The following is a 25,350-nucleotide window of genomic DNA, read 5'->3' on the forward strand; positions in this document are numbered from 1 at the left end:
ACAACCCAAGCACCGTGAACTCGAAATCCCAGGGACACGCCCCATTAAGTGAGCACAGCTGTCCTGTATCTCTCCCAGCTCCTCCAGCCTGGATGCCTTTATCTCTTTCCACCTGCGGACATCCCACTTACGCTTCCAGACTTGAGTGAAACATAACCTGCTCCATGATGCTTTCCCTCATCAAAATTAAATTCTCCCTCCTCTCTTTTCCCCAGCACTTGGTTCAGACTCACTGTGGACACCTGCCCATCAGGCTTGGTATTCCAGCGATTTCTCTCACTCTCCTTTCATCATGAGATGCTTGGGATCAGGAATCAACCAGAAACCTTTCTGTAGTCCGCCCGATACCTGTCAAAGTGCTTGGTTTATAGTAAAAACTCAATAAATGGTTTTTGAGGAGTTTCTGTCGTGGCTCAGTGGTTAACGAATCCGACTAGGAACCATGAAGTTGCGGGTTCGATCCCTGCCCTTGCTCAGTGGGTTAAGGATCTGGCGTTGCCATGAGCTGTGGTGTAGGTCGCAGACACAGCTCGGATCCTGCGTTGCTGTGGCTCTGGTGTAGGCCGGCGCTACAGCTCCAACTGGACCCCTAGCCTGGGAACCTCCATATGCCTCGGGAGCAGCCCAAGAAATGGCAAAAAAGACTAAATAAATAAATAAATAAAATAAATGGTTTTTGAGCTAAAATCATAAGCTCTGTAGAGAAATTGCCAGATAAAATACAACTAAACTGGGAGTTCCCCTTGTGGCTCAGCAGTAATGAAACCTGACTAGTATCCATAAGGATACTCAGTGAGTTAAGGATCCAGTGTTGCCGTGAGCTGTGGTGTAGGTCACAGATGCAGCTTGGATCCTGAGTTGCTGTGGCTGTGGTGCCGGCTAGCCGCTGTAGCTCTGATTCAGCGCTTAGCCTGGGAACTTCCATATGCCATGGGTGCGGCCCTAAAACAACAACAACAACAACAAAAACCAAACTATACTCAACCAAAGGCACTACTTTTAAGACAATTTAAAAAATATGTGCAACATCTGTGCCAAATTTGTTCTATATGAGCGAAACCTCTACTGTTGTGTTTGACAAGACATACAAAACCTTACAGGAGTTCCCGTCGTGGCTCAGTGGTTAATGAATCCGACTAGGAACCATGAGGTTGCGGGTTCATTCCCTGCCCTTGCTCAGCAGGTTAAGGATCCGGCGTTGCCATGAGATGTGGTGTAGGTCACAGACGCAGCTTGGATCCTGTGTTGCTGTGGCTGTGGCTTAGGTCAGCAACTACAGCTCCAATTAGACCCTTAGCCTGGGAACTTCCATATGCCACTCATGGGAGTGGCCCCAGAAAAGCCAAAAAGACAAAGAGAAAAAAAAAAAAAAACCTTACAAAGGGTGGTGCGTGAGAGGCGGGTATAATGATCCTTATCGTCTTCCTTAGTCTCCTTTTCAAATATTCAAAACAAGCATGAAGGGGAATTTTTAAAGAGAACAGAGGCATTAACTTGCGGGCTTCAGCTGTTCTCCCCATCAATTATTTCTCCTGCTGACACAGAGAGGCAGAAGCTGGCCCTGCGCCTACCTCTTTCTGGTTTCGATGGACCTGGCCGTCTTGATGGTGCTGCCATCCGGCGGGGCGTCCCTTTCCTGAGAGGCAGGAGCGTCTCTGACGGGCAGCGGGAGGACCACCGTTTCCTGCGTCACAGGGATGACCTCCTCGTCCGCGCCTTGCTGGCCCAGGTGCTGCTTGGCATAATCAAAGCCTTGCACAGGCTGCGAAGAGGAAACAGATTGGCAGTCATGTGTCTGGCAAAGCGTGACGCTCACGGAAGACAGGCAGCAGAGTGCATGTGATGGGGCCACACATTGTTCTCCACCGAACAAGAGCTAACTCAGATCTCCATCACAATTTCTGTCTCTGCAAAATCAGAATCCGTGTTAATGCCCCCTAGCTACAGAATCTCTATAGGTAAGACTTACTCTGAAAAGTGGAGAGGGTAACAAGATGAAAATACGTGTGAGAAAATTCTTTCAAGGATGTTAGATGCCCCCCCTTTTTTTGGCTGTGCCCACAGCATGTGGAAATTCCTGGGCCAGGGATCGAACCCGCGCCACAGCAGCAACCCAAGCTGCTGCAGTGACACCACCAGGTCCTTACCCTGCTTAGCCACAAGGGAACTCGTTAGACCACCTGTTTTAAGTAACCAGATACTGCTACTTAGAAGCTCTAATTGCTACGTTCAACAGGTCCTGCACCTTTTCCTACCTAGGAATATTTTATTATCCCTTGGATGCTGTGTAATACCAGGTGTGTGTGACTCTACCAAGTTACCTGAACCCTGAACCTCAATTTGTCTCATCTAAGCAATGAAGACAATCATGTCTGCTTTGCCTCCACCACCCTTGAGGATTAAAGGGGATCACAGATCTGAAAACAGAAGGCAAGAAATGTGCTACCACATGCGAGGCAGTATGATTATTAATAATAAAGTGGAATATAAAGAATCACTCTTTAAGCCAGACCTCTCCTTGAAGCAGGCTGGCTCTCCTATAACTCACTACTGAGAAATTAGCAAGCCTTTTATTGCACAATGTCTGAAATCCCAAGTGAATAGGGCAGCTGTGAGCAAAACCCAACAGACATTTATTAGCGGGGTAATAAAAAACCAAGAAGCATGTTTAAACAATTCCTGTGAGTGTCTCTCTTCTGCTTTACACCCCAGAGAAGCGCCATGCGGATGGGAGGCAAGACAATGGGGATGGTTAAGGGCGGTGGCTCTGGAAACAGATGGCCTGGGTTCAAATCCTGGCTCTGCCACTTTATTAGCTGGGTGAGCTTGGGTAAATTCCTGAAATTCTCTGCACATGTTTTCTCACCTGTAAAATGGAGAGAATGAGAGTGTGAGCAGGATCAAATGTGTATGTCTGTGAGAGGGCTATTTACCCTCGAAGGGATGCTGTGTAGACTAGAGAAGTAAATTCAAGTCCAGCATTTAGCTAAGTACCTGGCACATGGTAAGTGCTGAAACAACAGCTAACATTGCTTGACTTCCTACTAAGTCATAGGCCAGGTGACATGGACATCTGTGATCCTCTTCAAGAAAATTGGGGATGAGGAGTTCCCGTCATGGCCCAGTGGAAACAAATCCGACTAGGAACTGTGAGGTTAAGGGTTCGATCCCTGGCCTCACTCAGTGGGTTAAGGATCTGGAGTTGCCCTGAGCTGTGGTATAGGTTGTAGACGTGGCTCAGATCCTGTGTTGCTGTGGCTCTGGTGTAGGCCGGTGGCTACAGCTCTGTTTGGACGCCTGTTGTGAGACATGTTTCTATAGTATTTCCTTAGCCTCTTTGCTAAACTCTATCTTGTCCTGCTTTACTTTGCCCTATCTTCCTGCTTGAAAAACAGTCGCAGTGACACTGAATGACTTAAGAACAAAGACCTAAAGGCATAAGTTATTCATAGGGTCAGCTGAATGAGGACTTAATGCATTGGTCTAGGCACGCCAGACCTGTGCAGATTGGCACGTCCGTTTGCACAGCATGATACATCCTCTTAAGAATAAAAGAGGAGCCCCATAGCCCCAAAGGGTTTATGAGGGGTCGTTAGCTGGATATGCATTAGCAAAAAAGAACCAAAGTGCAAACCTAGGCACACCAGGTTGCTGCAGACATCTGCAGAAGCACAATGGTGAGTCTCTAGATGCTGTGCATAGATAGCTGATGCCAGGCTTCCTCAAACGCTAATGATTGTTAAATGCCTAAAGGTCAGAATAAAAGCTTAATCAGCAACCGGCTATGTGACCTTTAAAATAAAAAAAAGCCTATATCCTGCACCTACAATCCCCTTCTCACGTGACATAATCCTAAAAAACATAATAAAAGCAGTGTGGTTTCTTAAGGCGGTGCTCTTGGTCCCTGAGACCTTAAGTCCCCAGGTTCCCACCTTTACTTAAGGTAAATGTCTCTGTGTCTTGTTTTATGTTAACTTTTTCCCTTAAGTTTCACAGCACCCATTCTTCAGCCCCCTAGCTCATCAAACCCCTAGCCTGGGAACTTCCATATGCCACTGCTGCAGCCCTAAAAAGACAAAAAAAAAAAAAAAAAAAAAAAAAAAGAAAGAAAAAAACTTGGGGATGAAGTGCAACTTCTGTTGTTGGGGTTCCATCAGAAGTGGATATGATCAGACGCTCTTGTTTCTACAGCTGACACAGCTAAGAACTCAAGCAGGAAGGCTCCAGCCAGACTGAACAGTCTAGGACTGTGGCCCAACCCACCAAACCGGCTGTCAGAATAGGATGGAGTTTTGCTGCTAAATCCAGCAAAGCTTCCTTGTTTCAAGTTGTCTGCAGTAGGGCCACAGACAGTTCTCTGGGAAACTCACTCTGGGAAAGGTGGTCCCCGATCCCTCTTCTCTGAGCCATTCACTCTGACCCCCGTGGTATCCACTGACATTCTAAGCCAAGATCTGGGAATATGTTTCTGAAATAGATGCTGTTAATCCCCCCCACACACCTTTGGTGCTCTGTAGAACAGAATGGCGCCTTCAGAGGGCTTGCTGATGTTCCTAGAATACTGACCCAACTGCTTCTCATATAAACAACTGATCACCAGTAGGATTCAACTGAAATGTTTCTGGAAGCTGACTTTTTCTGCCCTATGCCCATATAAACAACTGATCACCAGTAGGATTCAACTGAAATGTTTCTGGAAGCTGACTTTTTCTGTACTGACCCATCCAGTCTTAGTACTTCCATTCTGCTCCTTTCCAGGCCCACCCTTGACAAATCATCTCCCTTAGAACCACATCAGGTCATGTCATTCCCTCATGAAAAAGGCTCTGTAGCAGGGAGTTCCCACTGTGGCTCAGTGGGTTAAGAACCTGACTAGTATCCGTGAGGATGCAGGTTTGATCCCTGGCTTCACTCAGTGGGTTAAAGATCCAGAGTTGCCACAAGCTGTGGGGTAGGTCGCAGATGCAGCTTGGATCCAGCCTGGCTGTGGCTGTGGTGTAAGCCGAGGCTGTGGTGTCCTGCAGCTCTGATTGGCTCCCTAGCCCAGGAACTTCCATATGCCGCAGGTGCGGCCCTAAAAAGAAAAAGATTCCATGGCACCCAACCCTTTGGAAAGGCATTCAAGGCCCTCACACTCCGGCTGAATCCAGCCAGCCATCCAGACGGTCCCTTTGCTGCCCTATGCCCATCCGTCTACTAGCCTATTCAGTGTGGTTCCAACTCTAGTTACTGAGCACTGGCTTGTGCCAGGGACTGTGCTTGGTGCTGGAGACAGAAAGATGAAGAATAACTGGCCCCTGCCCTCAAGGAGCTCACTGTTTCAGCTTTGCTTGATGCTACTGCCACAGTACTGGATAAATAAATAATGTCATTTCCTCCTCACCATAGTTCAAGGAGGTAGGAGGTTTTCAGGCTAGGGGTCCAATTGGAGGTGCAGCTGCTGCCCTACGCCGCAGCCACAGCAACGCAGGATCTGAGCCGTGTCTGCAACCTATACCATAGCTCACGGCATCGCCAGATCCTTAACCCACTGAGCAAGACCAGGGATCGAACCCGAAACCTCCTGGTTCCTAGTCGGATTCGTTAACCACTGCGCCACGATGGGAACTCCTGGTTCCTCTTTTTAAAGATGAAGAAACAGGTTTAAAGAGGTTCTGGGCGTTCCCTGGCTGTGGTGCAGTGGGTTAAGGATCTGGCATGGCAGCAGCTGTGGCATAAGTCAAACCTGGGCTCCGATTCGATCCCTGGCCTGGGAACTTCCATCTGCCACAGGGGCAGCCAAAAAAAAAAAAAAAATGAAGTTTCAGCCACTTCCCCAAGCTCACACAGCTGGTCTGTGGTGGAGCTGGGATCTGAACCAGTGCTATGTGACCCAGAACCAGAACATCTGACCTCTACTTGATGACTCTTGCCGTGGCCCCCCCTTTCCTTGTGCAGCCTGCCACTGTGCCTGGCCTGGCTCCTGTTTTGAGACTCCTGGCCTACATGGGAGATCCCGGGGATCTGCATGGGCAGCTAAGGTGACCCAAGAACTGAGTGAGGAGGACAAGCTGGCTCTGGCTTGCCCCATCCTTCCCACTCTCTCTGACTTTGGCCCCTTGCTCTTCACCCTGTGCAGAAGCCACCTGCTGCTCACCTCAGGGGACCGGGTTGATGATGGGTGCGCAGAGAGACTTCAAGGAATGACAATTTTAAAAGGTGGCCCTTGTTATTTGAGTAATAATAATAATCCCTGCACACGGTCCGTACCTACAGCCTGCAAAATACCGCCACCTCGTTTTGTCTTCACAGCAACCCCATGGGGAAAGCAGGGCACACGGTACAGTCTTCATTTTACAGGTAAGAAAACAAAAGCTCAGAGAGGTTCAGTGACATGGTCAAGATCACACAGCTAAGTGGTGAAAGACTAGAGACTAGTACCTTCCTCTCCTAACAGAATAGGTGTCTTTCACCTTCAACTGGAAAATCACCTGAGATTAACTCATTGCCACACACTAGGGACCGCTAATGCCATGAATACATCATGAAACACTTACAGGTGCCTTACTGAGTTTTGTAAAATTATTGAATCTAAATAATTGCCAGCAATTTCAAAGGGAGACATGTTACCTGGATCTTTTTAAGAAGAAAGCATGTGTAATAAATAATAAAACCAACAGACATAATTTGTATTCTATACCTGGCACACTCAACATAATTCACATAACTCAAACCTCCCAAGAACCTGTACAGGGATAGTGTTGTCACCCCCATTTCACAGATGGGAAAACGAAGGCACAAAGAGGTTAAGTATGCGTCATATTGATAGCATATGGGAAAAGGGAAACAGCTGGGCATCTTTAGGGGGTGACTGACTGGTCCCGAGCAGAAAGTCCTGCCAACCGGTACAGGCCCTCCAGGCTCTACTCTGCCTCTGGGCCTGGCCTAACAACTTCCTCTTCAGGCTGCCTGTTCCAGTGGCCCATGTTCTCTTCAGATGCAAGAAGGGGAAACCTGGAAAAAGGCTGCGAATCCAGTGGTAACGAGTAAGGGAACGTGAAACGAGGAAGAAAGGCAGACGCCTGGCCCTCCTCTTGAGCATCTTCTCAACACTCTACCTGCAGGAGCCCGGCTGACGGCAACGGTAACAGAGCCACACCTGTGGGACCCTGCCTCTGAAGGGTGCGGGGTGCACAGCCTGGCCCCGGTTCCCGGGACGGCCACACTCACCTCCTCTTAGCAAGCTAAGCCTACTAGTGAATCTCAGCAAGGATCCCCAGCCATGTCCTCGGGCACTGCAGCCTGCATCCTTAAAGACGTATCGGGGTCCTTGGAGACTAGGAGACCCTCCTCCTGGCCTCTGGATCGGGGGCGAGAGCTAATATTTTCCTCCCGCCTCGTCCTTGGGAATCCTGCTCACACACACAGGATGTGAGAAGCCACGCAGGCGGCTCTCTCCTCGCGCAGACACTGCAGTGTCCCTGGGTTGCAACGGCAGTAGGATTGCGGTAAGTAGGAGGCAGCTCCACTGTGCTCGTGGCTTCCTGTGATAAAAGGCCTGTGAAAATCAGAGTGCGTAGCCCAGCTTCACTGAGGGAGGAACCGCCACCACCACAACACACAAGTGAATTCAGTCATCTCATGGACCATAAATTTGCTTGATTTTCAACAGCAGCCGGGAATTTCTTGCAGCACAATGCACCAGGTAGGGACATACAAGGGGCTACGAAAATGCCCACGTACAAACCTGTTCCAGCTACCAAGTCAGAAGATAGGCTGAAATCCTGTGCTGCCTGACACATCTTGGCAAATTAATAAAATTCTGGCTTCATCTATCACACCAAGATGGCATCTGCAACCTCGGTATGGCATGGTTTGCATTCCCGGACTCAGTTGCAATCAGATTCTGGGAATTACTGTTAGGTTGGAAAAGCTCAGATTGGAAGCAGGCTAAGATGGAAATGAAATACCCCCTCTTGGAACAGTTTCATTTGTTACTGTTGGGGAATTACCAACATCCCACTGCGTCTGGGCAGAGGGTGCCTTTGTGTCAACAGACACAGAACAACATTCTTTGGGGTTGGGCTCTTCACTCACAGGGTGTCTCCTCAAGCTTCTCAACAGGTGAATTGGTTTAATAAACAACAAAATGCCTTTGATTTCTTTTGCTGAAGCGAGGCATGATTACCCAGAAAGAATGAGGCACACATGACTCGGAGCAAGGACAGTGGCGGCGTCACGCAGTCCAGCGGGTGTGAGATTCCATCCATTGTTTCGCTCTTGCACAGGTAGCCAAAGCTCAGGTGCTCAGGGCTGGAAGAGCATTCTGCCCGCCAATCTCGGGGTTCAGGAAGGTATATGATATAGACAGCCCAGACTCAGATATGGGCCTGTGCCCCCTCCCCCACTCTGCTGTGGGACAAGTCCCCAGTCTCTCTTTCCTTGGGGTTTTTCTGCAATAAAGCGAAAATAATAAAAGCTGCCCTGACTACGACCTACTTCAGGGGGCTACTGTGATGAGTAGACGAGGTGATAGACCTAGAGAACCCAGCACACTGTCAGGCATTATTTAAACACCCTTGTTGTATTACGACAGGTTATTGTATCTGCTTCAGGGACCCTCAGGAAGGGAGCTACGTGCTGGGAAAATTAGCCTTTGGCATTTCCTAGCCAGGGGTGGATGGTGCAGCCCTTCGAGGCTGTGGAAAGTGGACGGAGGCTCCTGCCGGGCTTCAGTGAAGCCACTGGTGGAGTCTGACGGCCGCCTGGCCAAGGCTCTGCAGCTTGCCCGTCCTGGCAGTCTTTGAAGATCAGCCACGCCGGCCAGCAGAAGAAGGAAAGTTGTAAGGATCTGTTGTGCCCCCAAAGAGCCCTGCATTGGGAGCCAAGAGACTTGGTTCTACCATCAGTTCTGCTGCTTCCTAACTGTGCCATCATGAGGGAGGCACTTCTCTGTAAAAGGAAGGTGTCAGATCAGACGACCTCTGAGGCCCCTTTCAGGTCTATCTAGCGCCTCGTTTTCTGTGCCTGTTTTCTCATCTGTAAAATAATGCTCTTCCTCAAAGGGCTGCTGTGAAGATTAAGTGAGCTGGTATATGCAAATCACTGAAGCACTTACAGCAAAGAGTGAGCATAAGATGGAGTTCCCATCATGGCTCAGTGGTTAACGAATCCAACTAGGAACCATGAAGTTGTGGGTTCCCTCCCTGGCCTTGCTCAGTGGGTTAAGGATCCGGCGTTGCTATGAGCTGTGGTGTAGGTCACAGATGTGGCTTGGATCCCGCCTTGCTGTGGCTCAGCTCCAAATTAGACCTCTAGCCTGGGAACCTCCATATGCCGCAGGAAGTGGCCCTAGAAAAGGCAAAAAGGACCCCCCCCAGAAAAAAAAGAGTGAGCATTAGATAAACCTTAGCTATCCTGTCCCGATTATGAAAAGAAAGGCTGTACCACAACACAAATATTCTTAACCATAGTGAACCATGCACCTAAAAATGGCTAAGATGGGAGTTCCTGTCGTGGCTCACCAGAGCCCAATCTGACTGGCATCCATGAGGATGTAGGATCTGGTGTTGCTGTGAGTGGTGGTGTAGGTTGCAGACACAGCTCAGATCTGGTGTGGCTTTGGCTCTGGTGTAGGCCAGCGGCTCCAGCTCCAATTCAACCCCTAGCCTGGGAATCTTCATATGCCTCAGGTGCAACCCCAAAAAGACCAAAAAAAAAAAAAAGTCAAGAGAGGAAAGGCAGGCAGAGCCCCTGTGGGCCAGGCCTCCTGTCCCCTCCTCACGGCTTCCACCACGTACCTTCGCCCTCTGAGGCAGGTTCATCATGGTGTCCGGCTTGAAGTCGTTCTTGTTCTTCCGGCAGAGCACGGCGGTGATGATAATGATGATGACCGTGACCACGGCGATGGGCGCCAGCACCGCGGCGATGATCCACAGGTTGTTGGGTGGGTTCTTAACCACGGCTGCAGGGAAGAGCCAGGGAGAAGCATGTGACGAGGAGGAGCAGCACGGGGAAGGCAAAGGCCACCCTACGCCTAAGAGGAGGACGAGGAAGATGGATTGGTGTCCATGCTCCCCACTGGTGATGTCCACCAGTCAAAAGAGAAGAAATCCGCAGCTCAGCATGGTGCTGTGGGTCCGGAGGCAAAGGCCATGAGACGACTCTATAAATACCGTAGTGGAGTCACCCTCCGAGTGGGCAGTGAATAAAACATACCTGATGGATGGATCTGCCGTATTCCCCAGGGGCTGGCTGGGGAGGCTTGGAAATGCCTTGTTCTAATCAAAACGATCAGGCTGTTCTCAGGGCCAGAGGAGAAAGAAGTAACCAAAGCGACTATTGGTAGGAAGAATGTGGTATTAGAACAGTAAGTGCCGGCAGTGGGGGTGGGGCTGGAGTTAATGAACTTGCAAAAGGCAACAGGAGATGGTCACGTTCTATATGGTGATGGGGTTGGGGTTACACGGGTATATGCATTTGTCAAAACTCATCACGTGGTAGAGTGAAGAAGTGTGCTCCTGTCACGGCATGTTAATTTTATCGAAAACATCACAAATACTGCACTCTAGGCCATGATGTGCATGCTGAAGGTAGGTGAAAAGAAAAACAGTGAAATGCTTATTGTGGAATTGAGGTGGCAGGAGCATGGTGGTTATTGCACGGTTCTTTCAACTTTTTGGTAAGCGAGCTAGGAAAATGCTAGAAAAAGAGAAAGCCTTCAATATGAGATGAAGGAGTCGCCCCCAGCCCCCATGATCCTCGGTGGGGAAGCCTTGCAAATACTTCAATCCAATCAAAAGAACTGGAGAAAAGAAAACAGTAACCCAAACAACTGGAGTCTGCAGAAAATCCAGAAAAAAAGAAAACCAAGGACTCATCCCTGCCAGGGGAGGTGCCGTGACTGGCAGACATCTGGCCAGACAGAGGGTCTGTCTGGTAGGCAAGGTGGCTGTGGCTGGCTGTTTGAGCTTAGTGATACTGTCTGTCAATACCACCCAAGCTCTCTCTTCTCCCACTCCCTAGATGATCTCATAGCCTCATGGTTTTGAATACCATCTGTGCTGCTGATGCTCATTTATGTATCTCCAACCAGGATCACTACCCTGAACTTCGGATTCCTATATCCAACTGCCCACTCAAAACTCCAGTTGGATACTTGCGAGATATCTAAAACTTAATATACCCAGAACCCAACTCTCAATCTCCCCCACAAAACCTGTTCTAGTGATATTCTCCACGCCAGTAAATGACAACTCCTTCCCTCCAGTTGCTTAGGTCAGAAACACGGCCATCAATGTTGACCCTTCTTGTTTACTCTCGCCCAGCATCTTATTCATCCACAAACCCTGTCATCTCCATCTTCAAATTACATCATGTCTCTCTATCGCTGTGGTCCAAGCTGCCAACATCTCTCACCTGAATTACTGCCACGGTCTCCTCTCTTGTCTCTTATAGTCTATTTGCAACACAGCAGCTGGAGTGATTCTTTAAAAATTTAGATCCCAGCATTCCTCTGCTCAAACCCTCCACAGGCTCACATTCCATCCAGAGTAAAAGCCAGGGTCCGTATAATTTCTCTAAAACCTTAAGTGATCTGCCCCTTCAACCACCCTGTACCTCTTCTCTTAAGTCTGCTCCAGCCCACCTCCCTCCTACTGTTCCTCAAATATGCTGGATATATTCCTGCCTCAGGGCCTTTGCACAAGTTTATTCCTCCACCTAGAACGCTCTACACTTAGATATCCACGTGGCTCCCTCCCTTGCTCCTTCAGGGCTCTGATCAAGTGTCACCACGTCGATGAAGCCTCCCCTGTACTCTATAAAAATAACACCCAGGGAGTTCCCGTTGTGACTCAGTGGTTAACGAATCCGACTAGGAACCATGAAGTGGCGGGTTCGATCCCTGGCCTTGCTCAGTGGGTTAAGGATCCGGCGTTGCCGTGAGCTGTGGTGTAGGTTGCAGACACAGCTCGGATCCCGAGTTGCTGTGACTGTGGCGTAGGCTGATGGCTACAGCTCCAGCTCAACCCCTAGCCTGGGAACCTCCATATGCCACAGGAGCAGCCCAAGAAATGGCAAAAAGACAAAAATAAATAAAATAAAAAAATAAAAATAAAATAAATAAATAAATAAAAAAAAATAACAACCAGGAGTTCTCTAGGACCTAGTGGTTAAGGAGTCAGCACTGTCATAGATGTGGCTCAGGTTTGATCTGGGAACTTTCACATACTACAGGTGAGGCAAAAAAAAAAAAAAAAAAAAAAAAAAAAAGAAAAAAAAGAAATCTGTGTCCCTAGCACTCCCCATGCCCCTCCTGCTACTTAGTTTTTCTTGAAATCAGTACTTCTCAAACTTTAATGTGCAGGCCAATACCTGGGAATCTTGCTTAAATGTGGATTCTGATTCTGTGGGTTGGGATGGGTCTGCCTGCATTAGGGAAGTTTTTTTTGTTTGTTTTTTTGCTTTTTAGGGCCACACCTGCGGCATAGGGAGATTCCAAGGCTAGGGACTGAATCGGAGCTACAGCTGGCCTACGCCACAGCCACACCAGATCTGAGCCATGTCTGCGACCTACACCACAGCTCACAGCTACACCGGATCCTTAACCCACTGAGTGAGGCCAGGGATTGAACTCGTGGTTCCTAGTCAGATTTGTTACCAATGTGCCATGATGGGAACTCTGAAACTTTGTATTCTATTTCAAGCTAATCACTAAAGGGATGTTGCCTATAAGCTTTCATTATACATAATGGTCCATCTCTGGGAATCTTGCCTCTCAGGTAATGAGTATTAAGCTAAAATACCTTTGTTTAGCTCACAGGAAACATCCTGGCCAGGGCCACCTGTGAATGCACATCCCCCTCCAGAGGCTGATTGGAACCAGGAAAAATGTGACTTTACTCCCTCCCCTTTTCACATGAAAAAAGCCTGAATTCTAACTCAGTCAAGGTGGTTCTTTGGGATGCGAGTCCACCATCTTCTCAGTCTGCTAGTTTTCCAAATAAAAATAAAGTCACTATGTCTTGTCCCAATAACTTATCTATTTATTGGCCTGTCCTGCAGCCAACAGTATGAGCTTGGACTCAGGAACCCACCTAAGAAGTGCCCAGGTGGTACCACAAGGCAGGCCCCAGGTCACACTTGGAGAGATGAGGCTCTTAAGTACGAATCACCATCTGCCATGATATGTATGGATTTGCTCACTATCTGCCACCCCCCACCCCTCCATTAGAATGTACACTCGAGGAGTTCCCATCGTGGCTCAGTGGTTAACGAATCCGACTAGGAACCATGAGGTTGTGGGTTTGATCCCTGGCCTCACTCAGTGGGTTAAGGATCCAGCGTTGCCATGAGCTGTGGTGTAGGTTGCAGACACGGCTTGGATCGCGCGTTGCTGTGGCTCTGGTGTAGGCTGGTGGCTACAGCTCTGATTAGACCCCTAGCCTGGGAACCTCCATATGCTGCGGGAGCAGCCCAAGAAATGGCAAAAAGACAAAAAAAAAAAAAAAAAAAAAAAAGAATGAGCACTCGAAGAGAGCAGTCTCTTGTTTCCTGCAGCATCCCTAGGACCTAGAACAGGGCCTTGCACAGAGCAGGAGCTTAGTTAAAAATTGAATGAATGTATAACTGAACTACCATGATTCCTGCTGCAATTTGGGTCCCCATTCAGATTTCCACAAAGGATAGAGTAACAGCCAGTCAAAGGAGAAATTCCCTCTCCTCAGTAGTTCCCGTCGTATTTTATTTTTTTAAAAAATGAGAGTGGCAATGTTTATTTCAAGTTTTTTCTCTCTCTCTTTTTCTCTTTTGCCATACCCACAGCCTGTGGAAGTTCCTGGCCAGGGACTGAATCTGTGCTACAGCAGTGACCAGAGCCACAGTGGTGACAACACGGGAGCCTTAACCCTCCAGGCCATCAGAGAACTCCCCAGCCTGTGTTTTAAATTAAATACTTCCAATCAGGTTTATACATCAATTTCTTATAAGTCTAGTCAGCATAAGTAGGTCCTCCTGATCCTCCTGAATTCTGGGGGCTGCTAGACCCACAAGGCTGAGGATTGAACTCTGGAATATAAAGACCCCACCCATAAGTGCCACATGGTAAGGACCAGCCTGAGGAGCCAGCTGGCCTTTCTCTGACTTCAGCCACCCCCTGACTTCAACCGGCACCTCATTAGCCATGATCTGCCTCTCCTCAGGCACCACTTGGCTCTGGAGTGCTATTAGTACAAAAGAACTTCTATTCCACGTATTTGTCAATTGGTGATTAATCACATTATTAACTTCTGAAAACAGCTCATTAGATAATGTGCTTCTGTCGACATTAAACATGTAATTGCTGCTGCTTTTAGTAATTCAGTATTTATATGTGAGCTTTAGGCCATTAACATTTTTTAAAGCTTAGTGCTTCTGTGAAAAACATCAATATGCCTCTTTTTGGCTCTGCTATTCTATCCTGAAGGAGAAAAATGTACAGTGTATCAGAACCTGATACCCTAAATATATATATATATATTTTTCATTAGCAAGAATGAAATATTTACACGTGTTCTACTTCTACTCAGCTTTATTATTTTGATGGATGTGTGCCTTTTTGGTGCAGTATGGAAAACCCTTTCACCTCTCTTTAAATGGGGAGAGAATAAATCTATGTTATGTCATTAATAAATTCATTTAACGGTCAAAGTGATAGTAAAGTTAGGTCAACTGAAGTCATCCAGACCCAAAATATTCATGAGCATAATGACCTAAAACTACAAAGTCATGCCTAGATGTGAAAAGGAACAAATGGTTATTTAATTTCCGAGAATGTCAGAAGAAGGATAGGAAAATGACACAACCCGTGCTGAGTTTCTATTGTGCATTAGGCAAGGGGATACGCTCTTGTCAAGGTGCTATTCTTATACCCATTTTGCAGATGAAGAAACTGAGCCTCGGGGAGGTTAGATTTTTTTTTAACAAAAAAAAGGTCATTTCTCTGAAATCTACAATCTAAGTCAGCTCTGAATTGACGCACCTGAATGGAAGTGTGTGAGTGTGCATGTGTGTGTGCACATGCACGCACACACACACACACACGCACACACACACACGAAGTATTTGTCAGGGGGAATGAAGAAGTCAAAGGGTCTACACAATCTAAAAGCAGAAGGAATTATTTTCATGTGGAGCCAATGTTGAAAGGAGAAGGAATCCACTCAAAAAAGGTCTCAGCTTGTTTTTGTGGCTGTCAACATCAGCATTCATAACTGCTGTGAGTGGATGCAGGGGAGGGTCCAGCAGCTGCTGAGAGCTCACGCCCATCACACCCCCGCCCCCACATCCCACTCGGGTGCAGCCCATGGGGTGCCAGTGGTTGTGGCCCCTTTTCTGCACCTCTGACCTCATCGCTGCTGCTCTCCTCCATTGGGACCTCCTCGCCGGCTCTCAAACCCTCCCCCTCTACCTGGAACCTTGTCCCCAGGCATCCTCAGGTGGGCACCCAAAGGCTACTCTCTCAATATACTCCTCTCAACCTCCCAACAATTTACAATCACAGTCATTACCTCCTTGGCATCCCCTAGACCCTTCCCTGCTTAATTTTTCTCCATGGCACTTATTGGCATTAGCATCTAATGTATTATTTAGTTATACTGTCCGTTTAATCTGCCCCCCAGGAATGTAAGCTCCACGAGAGCAGAGGTTTTATAAGAATGAATATAAGCTTCGTTCACCGCTGCCTCTCCAGTGCCTAGAACAGTGCCAGGCACATAACAGGTGCCCCAAAAATATTTGTTGAAGAAATGAATGAGTTCCTTTCACCAAAGGGTCAGCCTATGACTTTCTTTCTTTCTTTCTTTTTTTTTTTTTTCGGTCTTTTTAGGGCTGCGGCATGTGGAGGTTCCCAGGCTAGGGGTCGAATCGGAGCTACGGCTGCAGGTCTACACCACAGCCACAGCAACTCAGGATCTGAGCCACATCTTCGACCTATACCTCAGTTCACGGCAATGCCAGATCCTTAACCCACTGAGCAAAGCCAGGGATCAAACCCTCATCCTCATGGATACTAGTCGGATTCCTTTCCACTGCGCCACAATGGGAACTCCCCTATGGCTTTCTGTAAGTGACATTTTTAGAGAAATGTCCGATGGCCATTTGAGGTAAACCACTTCCTGCCCTGGTCTGCTTCTGCCCGGGGAGAATTTTCCCTCGCCATCAGCTGAATAACCTCTCTGAGGGGCCTCTCCCTCCAGATCCAGCAAATGGAACAGATGGAACCTCCCCTCAGGAATGCAGCCGCTTCTTTAGAAGTCACTGCAGGCCCATCACCCAGAAAGGATGTGGGTTAAATGGGCATTGCATGTTCTGTGGCCCCTGCCCTGCACATGTGCCCTGACCCAGCCACTGAGAAGGCACTGCAACACACAGCACATGACACTCTATTCAGAGCGACAAGGTGACTCTCCATTCAAAGTGCTGACCTCGGATTCACATCACAGGCTGATTTCAAACCTAGTAGGAGGAAAAAGAGATTTAAAACACCTCTGCGCCTCCCCTTCTTCACTGGCCTTGACAATAGCCTCACCTGATCCCAGGATGGAGGCGTTTCCAGGGGCTGCCCTCCAGCTCTACTTCCTCCCTAGGCACTCGAGTTTTCTCCAGGGTTTTAATTCTAACCTGTATCTACAACATTCTCAAAATCTGAAGTGTTAACTTTAACCTCTCTCCTGGGATCCAGGCTTGGAGTCCCAACAACACCCCTTAATAGCCTGTCGCCTGCACTCAACACGACCCAAACTGAATAAATTACCTTCTCGTCTCTCCAAACTTGTCTCTCATTTCATTAGCAACACTCTGAATCAAACAGGCTCTTAACCTTCAAATCACCTTTCCATCTTCATTCTCTCTCTCCTTGAGTCCCTCTACCTTACGGATAAAAGAGACATTCAGTCACCACTTACTATGTGCTTCATAGGTGCCCCAGGAGTATATTAAACCCTTCACACACAATAACCATCTCATTTGATCCTCCCAGTAGCTCTCCTAGGTCAGTGTTTTTTATATCACTGTTTTACAGATGAGGAAAATGAAGGTCAGAGAGGGTCATGCAATTGTTTCCTGTCTTATTGCAAAGGCTCTGCTCTCAACTGCTCTGTGGTGGTGCCTTCCAAACACGTGCCTCACTCAGGGCCTGGCAGAGGCATCTAGCGAAGGTGGGTCCTTTGCCTTCACAAGAATGGAGCCAGGCAGTAGCTGGGGCTGGATATTCAAAGAGGAATGAGATGTGTACCTGCTTTTAAAGTGCTCATGAGGGGGAGACAGAGAGAGAAAATAATTCATTTGCCCAATGTGCAAATAAGGGCAATGGGAGCCCCTGGACCTCGGGGAACTTGGGGGAGGGGTCATGCTTCAGGGGTCAGGGAAGGCTTCAGAGTTGTAGGGAATGTGAAGAATGAATCCTCCTGTGTGGCTGAAACACCAAGTCTGAAGGAGAGAAGAGAAGGCCATATATTCTAGGGAAGAAGCCTGGAGACCAGGGTGTGAAGGGACCTGAATGTTTGCTGAGCCGCTGATGGGAAAGGCTTGAAAGACCCACTTTAAGAAGCTTGGGAGTTCCCTGGTGGCCTAGTGGTTAAGGATTTGGTGTGGTCACTGCTGTGGCTTGGATTCAATCCCCAACCCTGGAACTTTCACATGCTATGGCTACAGCCAAAAAAAAAAAAAAAGCCTATGGCTACTGATTTTTTTTTTTTTTTCCATTTTAGCTGCCCTATGGCATATGGAGTTCCCAGGCCAGGGATAAGATCTGGGCCATAGCTGCAACCTAAGCCACAGCTGCGGCAATGCTGGATCCTTAACTCACTGTGCTGGGCCGGTGATCGAACCTACAACCCAGCGCTCCGAAGACAGCACAGCCGTCTGTGCTGGCTGAGCAGAAGTGAGCTGGACCAACAACACGTGGGCTAGACCATCACCAGGGAAGTCACACTCACCCTGGATGAGGGCAGGACATGAGGAAGAGAGGAAAGCCATGAGACAGGGGTCAGGCGCCTATGGAGTGTGGACACCAACGAGACCAATGGGAGATGACCTTCCAGGCCCTGTACGCTCGGTGTGCTGCCAAATCTAACATTTCTACCACACGGGCTCACCTCTATCACCCTCCGCTCCCCTCCCTTTCTTTGTGGCCCTTATCTGGGTCCCCATGCCTGGGCCACCAGAAAAGCCTCCTCTTCAGTTCGGCATCCTCTCATCCTGGACGCTGACGATGACGGATTAACCTCCTAGGTAATGGGCACCTCCAACACCGCCACTCCCCGGCACAGACACCTTCAGTAGCTCCCACAGCCAGTCGCATTATGGGCAATCCCCTTCCTCTGCCAGCCAAGGGCTGAATCTCCCAAGCAATACTCATTTCTTTCTTTTCTCCCTTCCTTCCTTCCTACCTTCCTTCTTTCCTTTTCTTTTGCTTTTTAGGCATGCACCGGGCCTAGAGCATATGGAGATTCTCAGGCCAGGGGTTGAACTGGAGCTACAGCTGCCGGCCTACACCACAGCCACAGCCACATGGGATCGGAGCCGTGTGTGCAAATTACACCACAGCTCATGGCAACGACATGGAACTCCAGCAATACTGGGCGGGGCCAGGGATCGAACCCGCAACCTCATGGTTCCTAGTCGGATTCATTAACCACGGCACTACAACGGGCACTCCAATCTTCTCTGCTCCTTAAAGGCAGGCACCGGTGCTTGCCCACTTCTACGTGTCCTCCAGCACTGAACACAGCTCCTGTAAGACTCTACAAAGCTCGCTAAATCAAATGATCCTTAATTCCCTGGCAGACAAATACAACGTCAGCTATGGCGGTTTTTCTAGCTGTTCAGAAGACTATACTGGGAGGGAAAGTGGGTGGCACCTGGGGAAAAGCAACAATATCATCATCCTAATATCCAAAACATATCCCTTCCCCCAAACCTATCGCTTCAAACAAGGCAGGAAACAGCTGGTTGATTTAAAAACCTTTTAGAACACAGATATGTTTAGCTCTGGGTCCATTAACATGAGTTTGGGGAATCCCTTGGAAGGACGAGGAACACTTAATGGCATTAAAAATAATGAACGGAAAGACTGTCCCCTTACGGTCGGCTTGCAGAAGGACAACGTGATGCAGGGTCAAGGCCATCCTTTGGGAGTCAATGGTGCTCAGGATCTTGGCCGCTGCGGTCCCCAGCAAAGGCTTCCCGTTGTAGAGGGTGTAGTAGGTCAGCTCCGCGGGGTCCTTGGGTCCCGGCACCCGCTGCATCTTTACCATCTTTCAGAAAAAGACAGGCCATGTTTACAGGGCATCGTCCATCAACCGTACAATCAGCCTGGCCACCAGCCGGCTCCCTCCCGACTCTGAAGCCTTCCGTGGCCAAGCAGACCCCACAGCGTGTATTTCAGACACCAACTTTCGCCTCCCTCCCTATCACCAACATCTCAAGAGGCTCTGCTATTGCCGGAGGGGGAGGGAGGAAGGAGAAAATGGTTTTGAAAATATAAACATCTGGAAAGAAGAGTTTGAGCCTGGAGAAGGAAACGCTGCAACGGTGATGTCTTCCAGCCTCCAGAGAACTCTGGCCTCATTTGAAAATAGGCCTCCACATTAATTCAGGGCATGTTAGGTTATTCTCAAACAAGATATCTAATTTCAAGTCCCTGAAATTGCCAGAGAGGGGGAAAAAAAAAAAATGAACATATATGTCTGCAATTCAAAAGATCTCTGAAAAAAGCCGTACCTGGAAACTCAAAACTCTTTTTCTAAAATAACCTTTGTTGCTTTTTCTCAGTGTACAAGTTATACATAATCACTAGAGAAAATGTGCAAATACAGAGAAGCAGGGAGAAATTCAATAAAAACGATTCTGTAATCCCTCTACCACAAGCTACTTACTATTACCCTTTTGGAGTATTCACTTCTATTCTTTTTTTCCATGAAATCCTTTTTATTTATTATTTTACAAAATTATTTATCATACTTTATACTATTATACATTGCCATTTTTACTTGCATCCATAATGGACTTAAAAATAACAAAAGCATAAATGCTAATTTCTTTCTTTCCTTTTAGGGCCGCACCCACGGTCTATGGAGGTTCCCAGGCTAGGGGTCGAATCGGAGCTGCAGCTGCTGGCCTATACCACAGCTCACGGCCACATAGGATCCATAACCCTCTGAGTGAGGCCAAGGATCAAACCCACGTCCTCATGGATACCAGTCAGGTTCGTCAACCACTGAGTCACGAGGGGATCTCCATAAATGCTAATTTCTACATGACATTCCAAGACATGCCTCATAAACTTACTTAGCCAATCCTTCATAGTTAAACACTTAAATTGTTACCCATTTTTCAGCTTTGTGACTAACAACTGATAATCATTACAAGGGCATAAAACATAAATTTTAATACCTACATAATGTTCTACTCTATGCACGCATCATAAACTTAACTAACCCTTCGTTTTTGAACATATATAGGTTGTTATCAACTTCTCACTAGTATAATGAACCACTGATAAACATTAGAGTACAGAATAGTATTTTCCTAAGTATATATTACAGATTGAGTTTCATAGCATATTATGTTACAATGATATATGGAATCTAAACTATGACACGAATGAACCTACCTATGAAATAGAAACAGACTCACAGACATAGAGGAGACCTGTGGTTGCCAAGCGGGAGGGGCTGGGGGGAGGGTGGAGTGGGGTTTAGGGTTAGCATATTCAAACTACTATATATAGAATGGATAAAAAAAACAAAGTCCTACTCTGGAGCACAGGGAACTCTATTTGATATCCTGATAAACCATTAGGGCAAAGAATATAAAAAAGAATATATATATGTAACTGAATCACTTTGCTATACAACAGAAATCGACAACATTGTAAATCCACTCTACTTCAATAAAATAAACAGAAATAAAAAGGGGAAAAAATGTTACAAAAATATGTGTAGCGATGCTGTCCATAATAGCCAAAACCCTCAACATTAAAAAGTTACTAACTGTAGGATGGATAAGTGAGTTACGGTGCACTCACACAACGAAATACTGTGGAGGAGTGAAAATGACCTATGGCTCTTTCTATCAATATGGGTGAAATCAAAAGCCCAATATGGAGCAAAAGAAACAAATTACAGAATACAGATTTCAAAAACAGGCAAAATCAGGAGTTCCTGTTGTGGTTCAGCAGACAGAAACCGGACTGGTATCCATGAGGATGCAGGTTTGACCCCTGGCCTCACTCAGTGGGTTAAGGATCCAGTGTTGCCGTGAGCTGTGGTGTAGGTTGCAGAGGTGGCTTGGATCCCATGCTGCTGTGGCTGTGGTGTAGACTGGCAGCTGCAGCTCCGATTTGACCCCGAGCCTAGGAACTTCTGTATGCCACATATGTGGCCTAAAAAAAAAGGAAAGAAAAGAAAAAAAACAGGTAAAACCAAATGATATACTGCTTAAGGGCACACATGAGGATGGTAAAAATCTATACTAAAAATACAGGCATTATTTAATACAAATTTCAGAAGCACATTCAGCTCTGATGGAAAGGAAGGGAGTAGGTATCACCAGAGGAGACACAAAAAAGGCCTCTGGGGTAAGGTAACAATAATGTTCTTACCTTTTGGGTATGTGGATTCCTTTTTATCAGCGTTCTCTAAACTCTACATATTTTTATACTCCTGTGTATATATGTTGACTATAACAATTACAACTTACTACAACCCAATTAAAAAAAAAAACAGTTAAAAAATATGACCAGGGACTTCTCTGGTGGTCTAGGGGCTGGGATTCAGTGCTTTTCCCACTGTGGCCTGGGTTCAATCCCTGGTCTGGGAACTGATATCCCACATCAAGACACTTGGCGCTGTGGCCAAACCAAACAAAACAAAACAAGACCAGACACTCCCAAAGGAAGATATTCGAAAAGCCAGTAAGCATATGAGGCAGTGGAATAACGGGCTCCATCCACATCTGGTTGGAGGGAGTGTCAGCCGTACACTCTGAGAAACAATCTGGCAGTTTCTCAGAGAATTAGCATACACCAACCCTATGAACCAGGAATTCCATCCCGCGTACCCAAGAGAAATGAAAGCAGGGCCATAGAAGACTCTTCACAGAAGCTTTGTTTATAATAACTAAAAACGGGGGAAAGCCTGGGTATCCATCAACAGAAGCATGGATAAACAAATTGTAGTATATTCATCTATGGGAATATTATTCAGCAATAAAACAGAAAAATCTACTGAATAACATGACAATACAGAATAATCTCAAAAACACAACACTGACTCGAAACCGCTTTATACAAAAGGGAATATGCTGTAGGATTCCTTTTTTTTTTTGTCTTTTTAGGAGGTTCCTAGGCTAGGGGTTAAACTGGAGCTGTAGCCACTGGCCTCTGCCAGAGCCACAGCAACGCCAGATCCGAGCCACGTCTGTGACCTACACCACAGCTCATGGCAACGCCAGATCCTTAACCCACTGAGTGAGGCCAGGAATCGAACCCACAACCTCGTGGCTCCTAGTTGAATTCGTTTCCGCTGTGCCACAATGGGAACTCCCTAGGATTCCATTTATATGAAGTTCTATAACACTCTGAAGTGATCAATGACATGGAGTATCAAATATAAAACAGTCACATAATAATTAGAGAACTGAGGTGGTGAGTGTATGGGTGTTTACGTCATGTTTTCACTTTTCTGTGAGTCTGAAAATGCTCATAATAAAATCTTGGAGAAATGCAGATATTACTATAAACAAAGTTCTTATTGGCATTTAAATGTAGAAGCCAGTATACTGAAGAAAGTTCAGGAGATTATTATTATTATTATTATTATTATTATTATTATTATTATTATTATTTACTTGCAGGTCTTTGGAGAGTCTCTGGTATGCCAACATGCCTTGGGAATCTTCGAGGAGGTTCTACAGGATGCAGCCTTGACCAAACTGCCCTGGCCAGAGAGCCTCTTTGCCTCTGGGCACCTTTTAGAACCATTTCCTGGTCACTCTCTGAGCAACACTGCTTTTGCCTTTTCATCTTTACGTTCACCTCTATCTCCTCAGAATGAACTTCCAGCAGGAAGGTTGGGACCCTCTAACAGGTTCTAAATTGCTCACATGCCCTCCAGAAAGGTCACGGCCGTTTCCTGTGTTTGGGAGAGTGCTCTTCACTGCATCCTCATCCGCACTGGACAGTACCGTTTTTACTGATCTTAGGTGGGTGAAAATAGTATAGTTAAAACTTGCATTACTTTGGAGTTCCCGTCGTGGCACAGTGGTTAACGAATCCGACTAGGAACCATGAGGTTACAGGTTCAATCCGCGGCCTTGCTCAGCAGGTTAAGGATCCGGTGTTGCCGTGAGCTGTGGTGTAGGTCTCAGATGTGGCTCAGATGCTGCGTTGCTGTGGCTGTGGTGTAGGCTGGTGGCTACTGCTCCGATTCGACCCCTAGCCTGGGAACCTCCATATGCTGCAGGAGTGGCCCTAGAAAAGGCAAAAAGACAAACAAACAACAACAACAAAAAACTTGCATTACTTTGATGACAAAGAGAGTTAAATGTTTGAAATTGCTTACTGGCCATATGCATACCTTTTTTGGCCTCAAATTTTAAATATCTCCACTAGAGAAGTATCTTTAGAGTCTCAACATCAAAATCGCCATATTCATGAAGGTGGCTTATCTCTTAAAATTATCTGAGCCCAGATGAAAGGCTTTTCTGGGTGAAGGATGGTGTAAGCTACGTAGCGTGAATTTTTCTGGGAAACTTGGGCAGAACTCAGGCGTGTGACTTCTGTCCCCACTGGGAGAAGAGGAAAGGAGAGGAAGAGCCTTCGTATAACCAGGTACGAAGTGAATGATGAGTCAAGTATCTGATCACATCACTCAGTTTCAGTTTAATAGCAACTTCTTCTCCCCAAGATTTCTCCAAGGATGATGTTAGAAGGTGATCTACAGCCTCAGTAAAGGATTAAGGATTTGCAGAAATCAACCCCTACTTCCTTCACTCAGGCTTTCCAGGCAACGCGAGGGGCCAAGCAGACAGAGTACTCAGAAAAAAAAAAAAAAAAAAAAAAAAAAAAAAAACGAGGAAAGAGTATCTCGCTGGGCTCTTGTAGACACTTAGAATGTGTTAGGTTTCTTAGGTTTCCAAATAACACCATGATTGCAGGGTGATTCTCCCCTTCAGCAGAGGCAAATCCCATTCGACTGTCTGGATCCCAGCGACTTCCTTTCTGCTTTTTGGAGACGTGCGAATTACAGCGCTGGCACACAGACCCCACAGAGGGGAAATCACAAACCTGACACCTGCAATTAACTATGCCTTTGCCTCATGCCAAGGCTGTCTCAGATCACAGACTTTTAGAACCAAAGCCACATCCCGCAGGACAAGAAGCCAAACTCAGACACTGTGAATGGGGGACCCGGAGTCTCCTTCAGGGGCGTGATGTTGATGTCCGCAGGGAAGTCCGTTCCAGAAGATGAGTTGTTTGTACTTCCAAGACGTCCTGGGGACATGATCTGCAGACAGTGGGATCATGTCTACAACTTCCTTTAAAACTCTGTCTTAGACAGTGTGATGCCACGCCTGTGGGTTTGGGTTAAGTCACACCCTAGAGGTGGCCAATTACCAATCGGGAGTTCATACCCCAGGGGCAGTTGGCTGGAGTCCAGTGAGGATGCCCACTTTCTAGATGCAATTTCCAGAAGCGCGTCTGTAATCTGACACTTTGCTCAGGAGGGCTTTGTCAGTTAGCCTAACAGATGCCAGAAATGGGTTCTCATTTGGTGAAATCAGGGGTGGTCAAGATACATGGATTGGCTAGAACATGGTAAAGAAGCTCCTGCTCTTACTTGAACTTGATAAAGAATCTAGAGAGGGAGTTCCTGTCGTGGCACAGTGGTTAACGAACCCAACTAGGAACCATGAGGTTGTGGGTTCGATCCCTGGCCTCGATCAGTGGATTAAGGATCTGGTGTTGCCGTGAGCTGTGGTGTAGGTTGCAGATTTGACTCAGATCCCAAGTTGCTGTGGCTCTGGCATAGGCTGGTGGCTACAGCTCCGATTGGACCCCTAGCCTGGGAACCTCCATATACCGCAGGTGCGGCCCTAGAAAAGACAAAAAAAAAAAAAAAAAAGAAGAAGAAGAATCTAGAAAGCCTTAGAGCCTCTACCTTTGGGACAGTCACTGTCTCTGGGCAGTTCCCTCTGAGGCGGATGGAGATGAGTTGATGCTTGTAATTATTTGAGAGGTGCAAGGAACTAACAGGGCGTGGGAGAGGACTAACAAGGGGTGCATTATGAAGCCAGCCACCAGAGTGGGAAACCGAAGCTTAATTCTGT

At 47.1% G+C, this 25,350-nt stretch overlaps 1 protein-coding gene across 13 annotated transcripts in view; it reads right to left on the bottom strand.

Moving 5' to 3' along the window:
- Nucleotides 1–25,350, bottom strand: part of KIAA1549L (KIAA1549 like) — a 297,338-nt gene that overhangs the window by 79,883 nt on the left and 192,105 nt on the right. For all 13 annotated transcript variants that reach the window (XM_085011461.1, XM_085011462.1, XM_085011455.1 and 10 more), the window contains exons 10-12: nt 19,103–19,274; nt 9,780–9,943; nt 1,572–1,762 (exon numbers count right to left, since the gene is read on the bottom strand). In XM_085011461.1, coding sequence (XP_084867587.1) covers nt 1,572–1,762; nt 9,780–9,943; nt 19,103–19,274 — 527 coding nt within the window. The remainder of the gene's footprint in view (nt 1–1,571; nt 1,763–9,779; nt 9,944–19,102; nt 19,275–25,350) is intronic.

Source organism: Sus scrofa, chromosome 2, assembly GCF_054392235.1.
Source record: "Sus scrofa isolate SSC_HxYL_T2T_F1_AM1 chromosome 2, Sscrofa_HxYL_maternal_Yorkshire_Landrace_v2.0, whole genome shotgun sequence".
NCBI lineage: Eukaryota > Metazoa > Chordata > Mammalia > Artiodactyla > Suidae > Sus > Sus scrofa.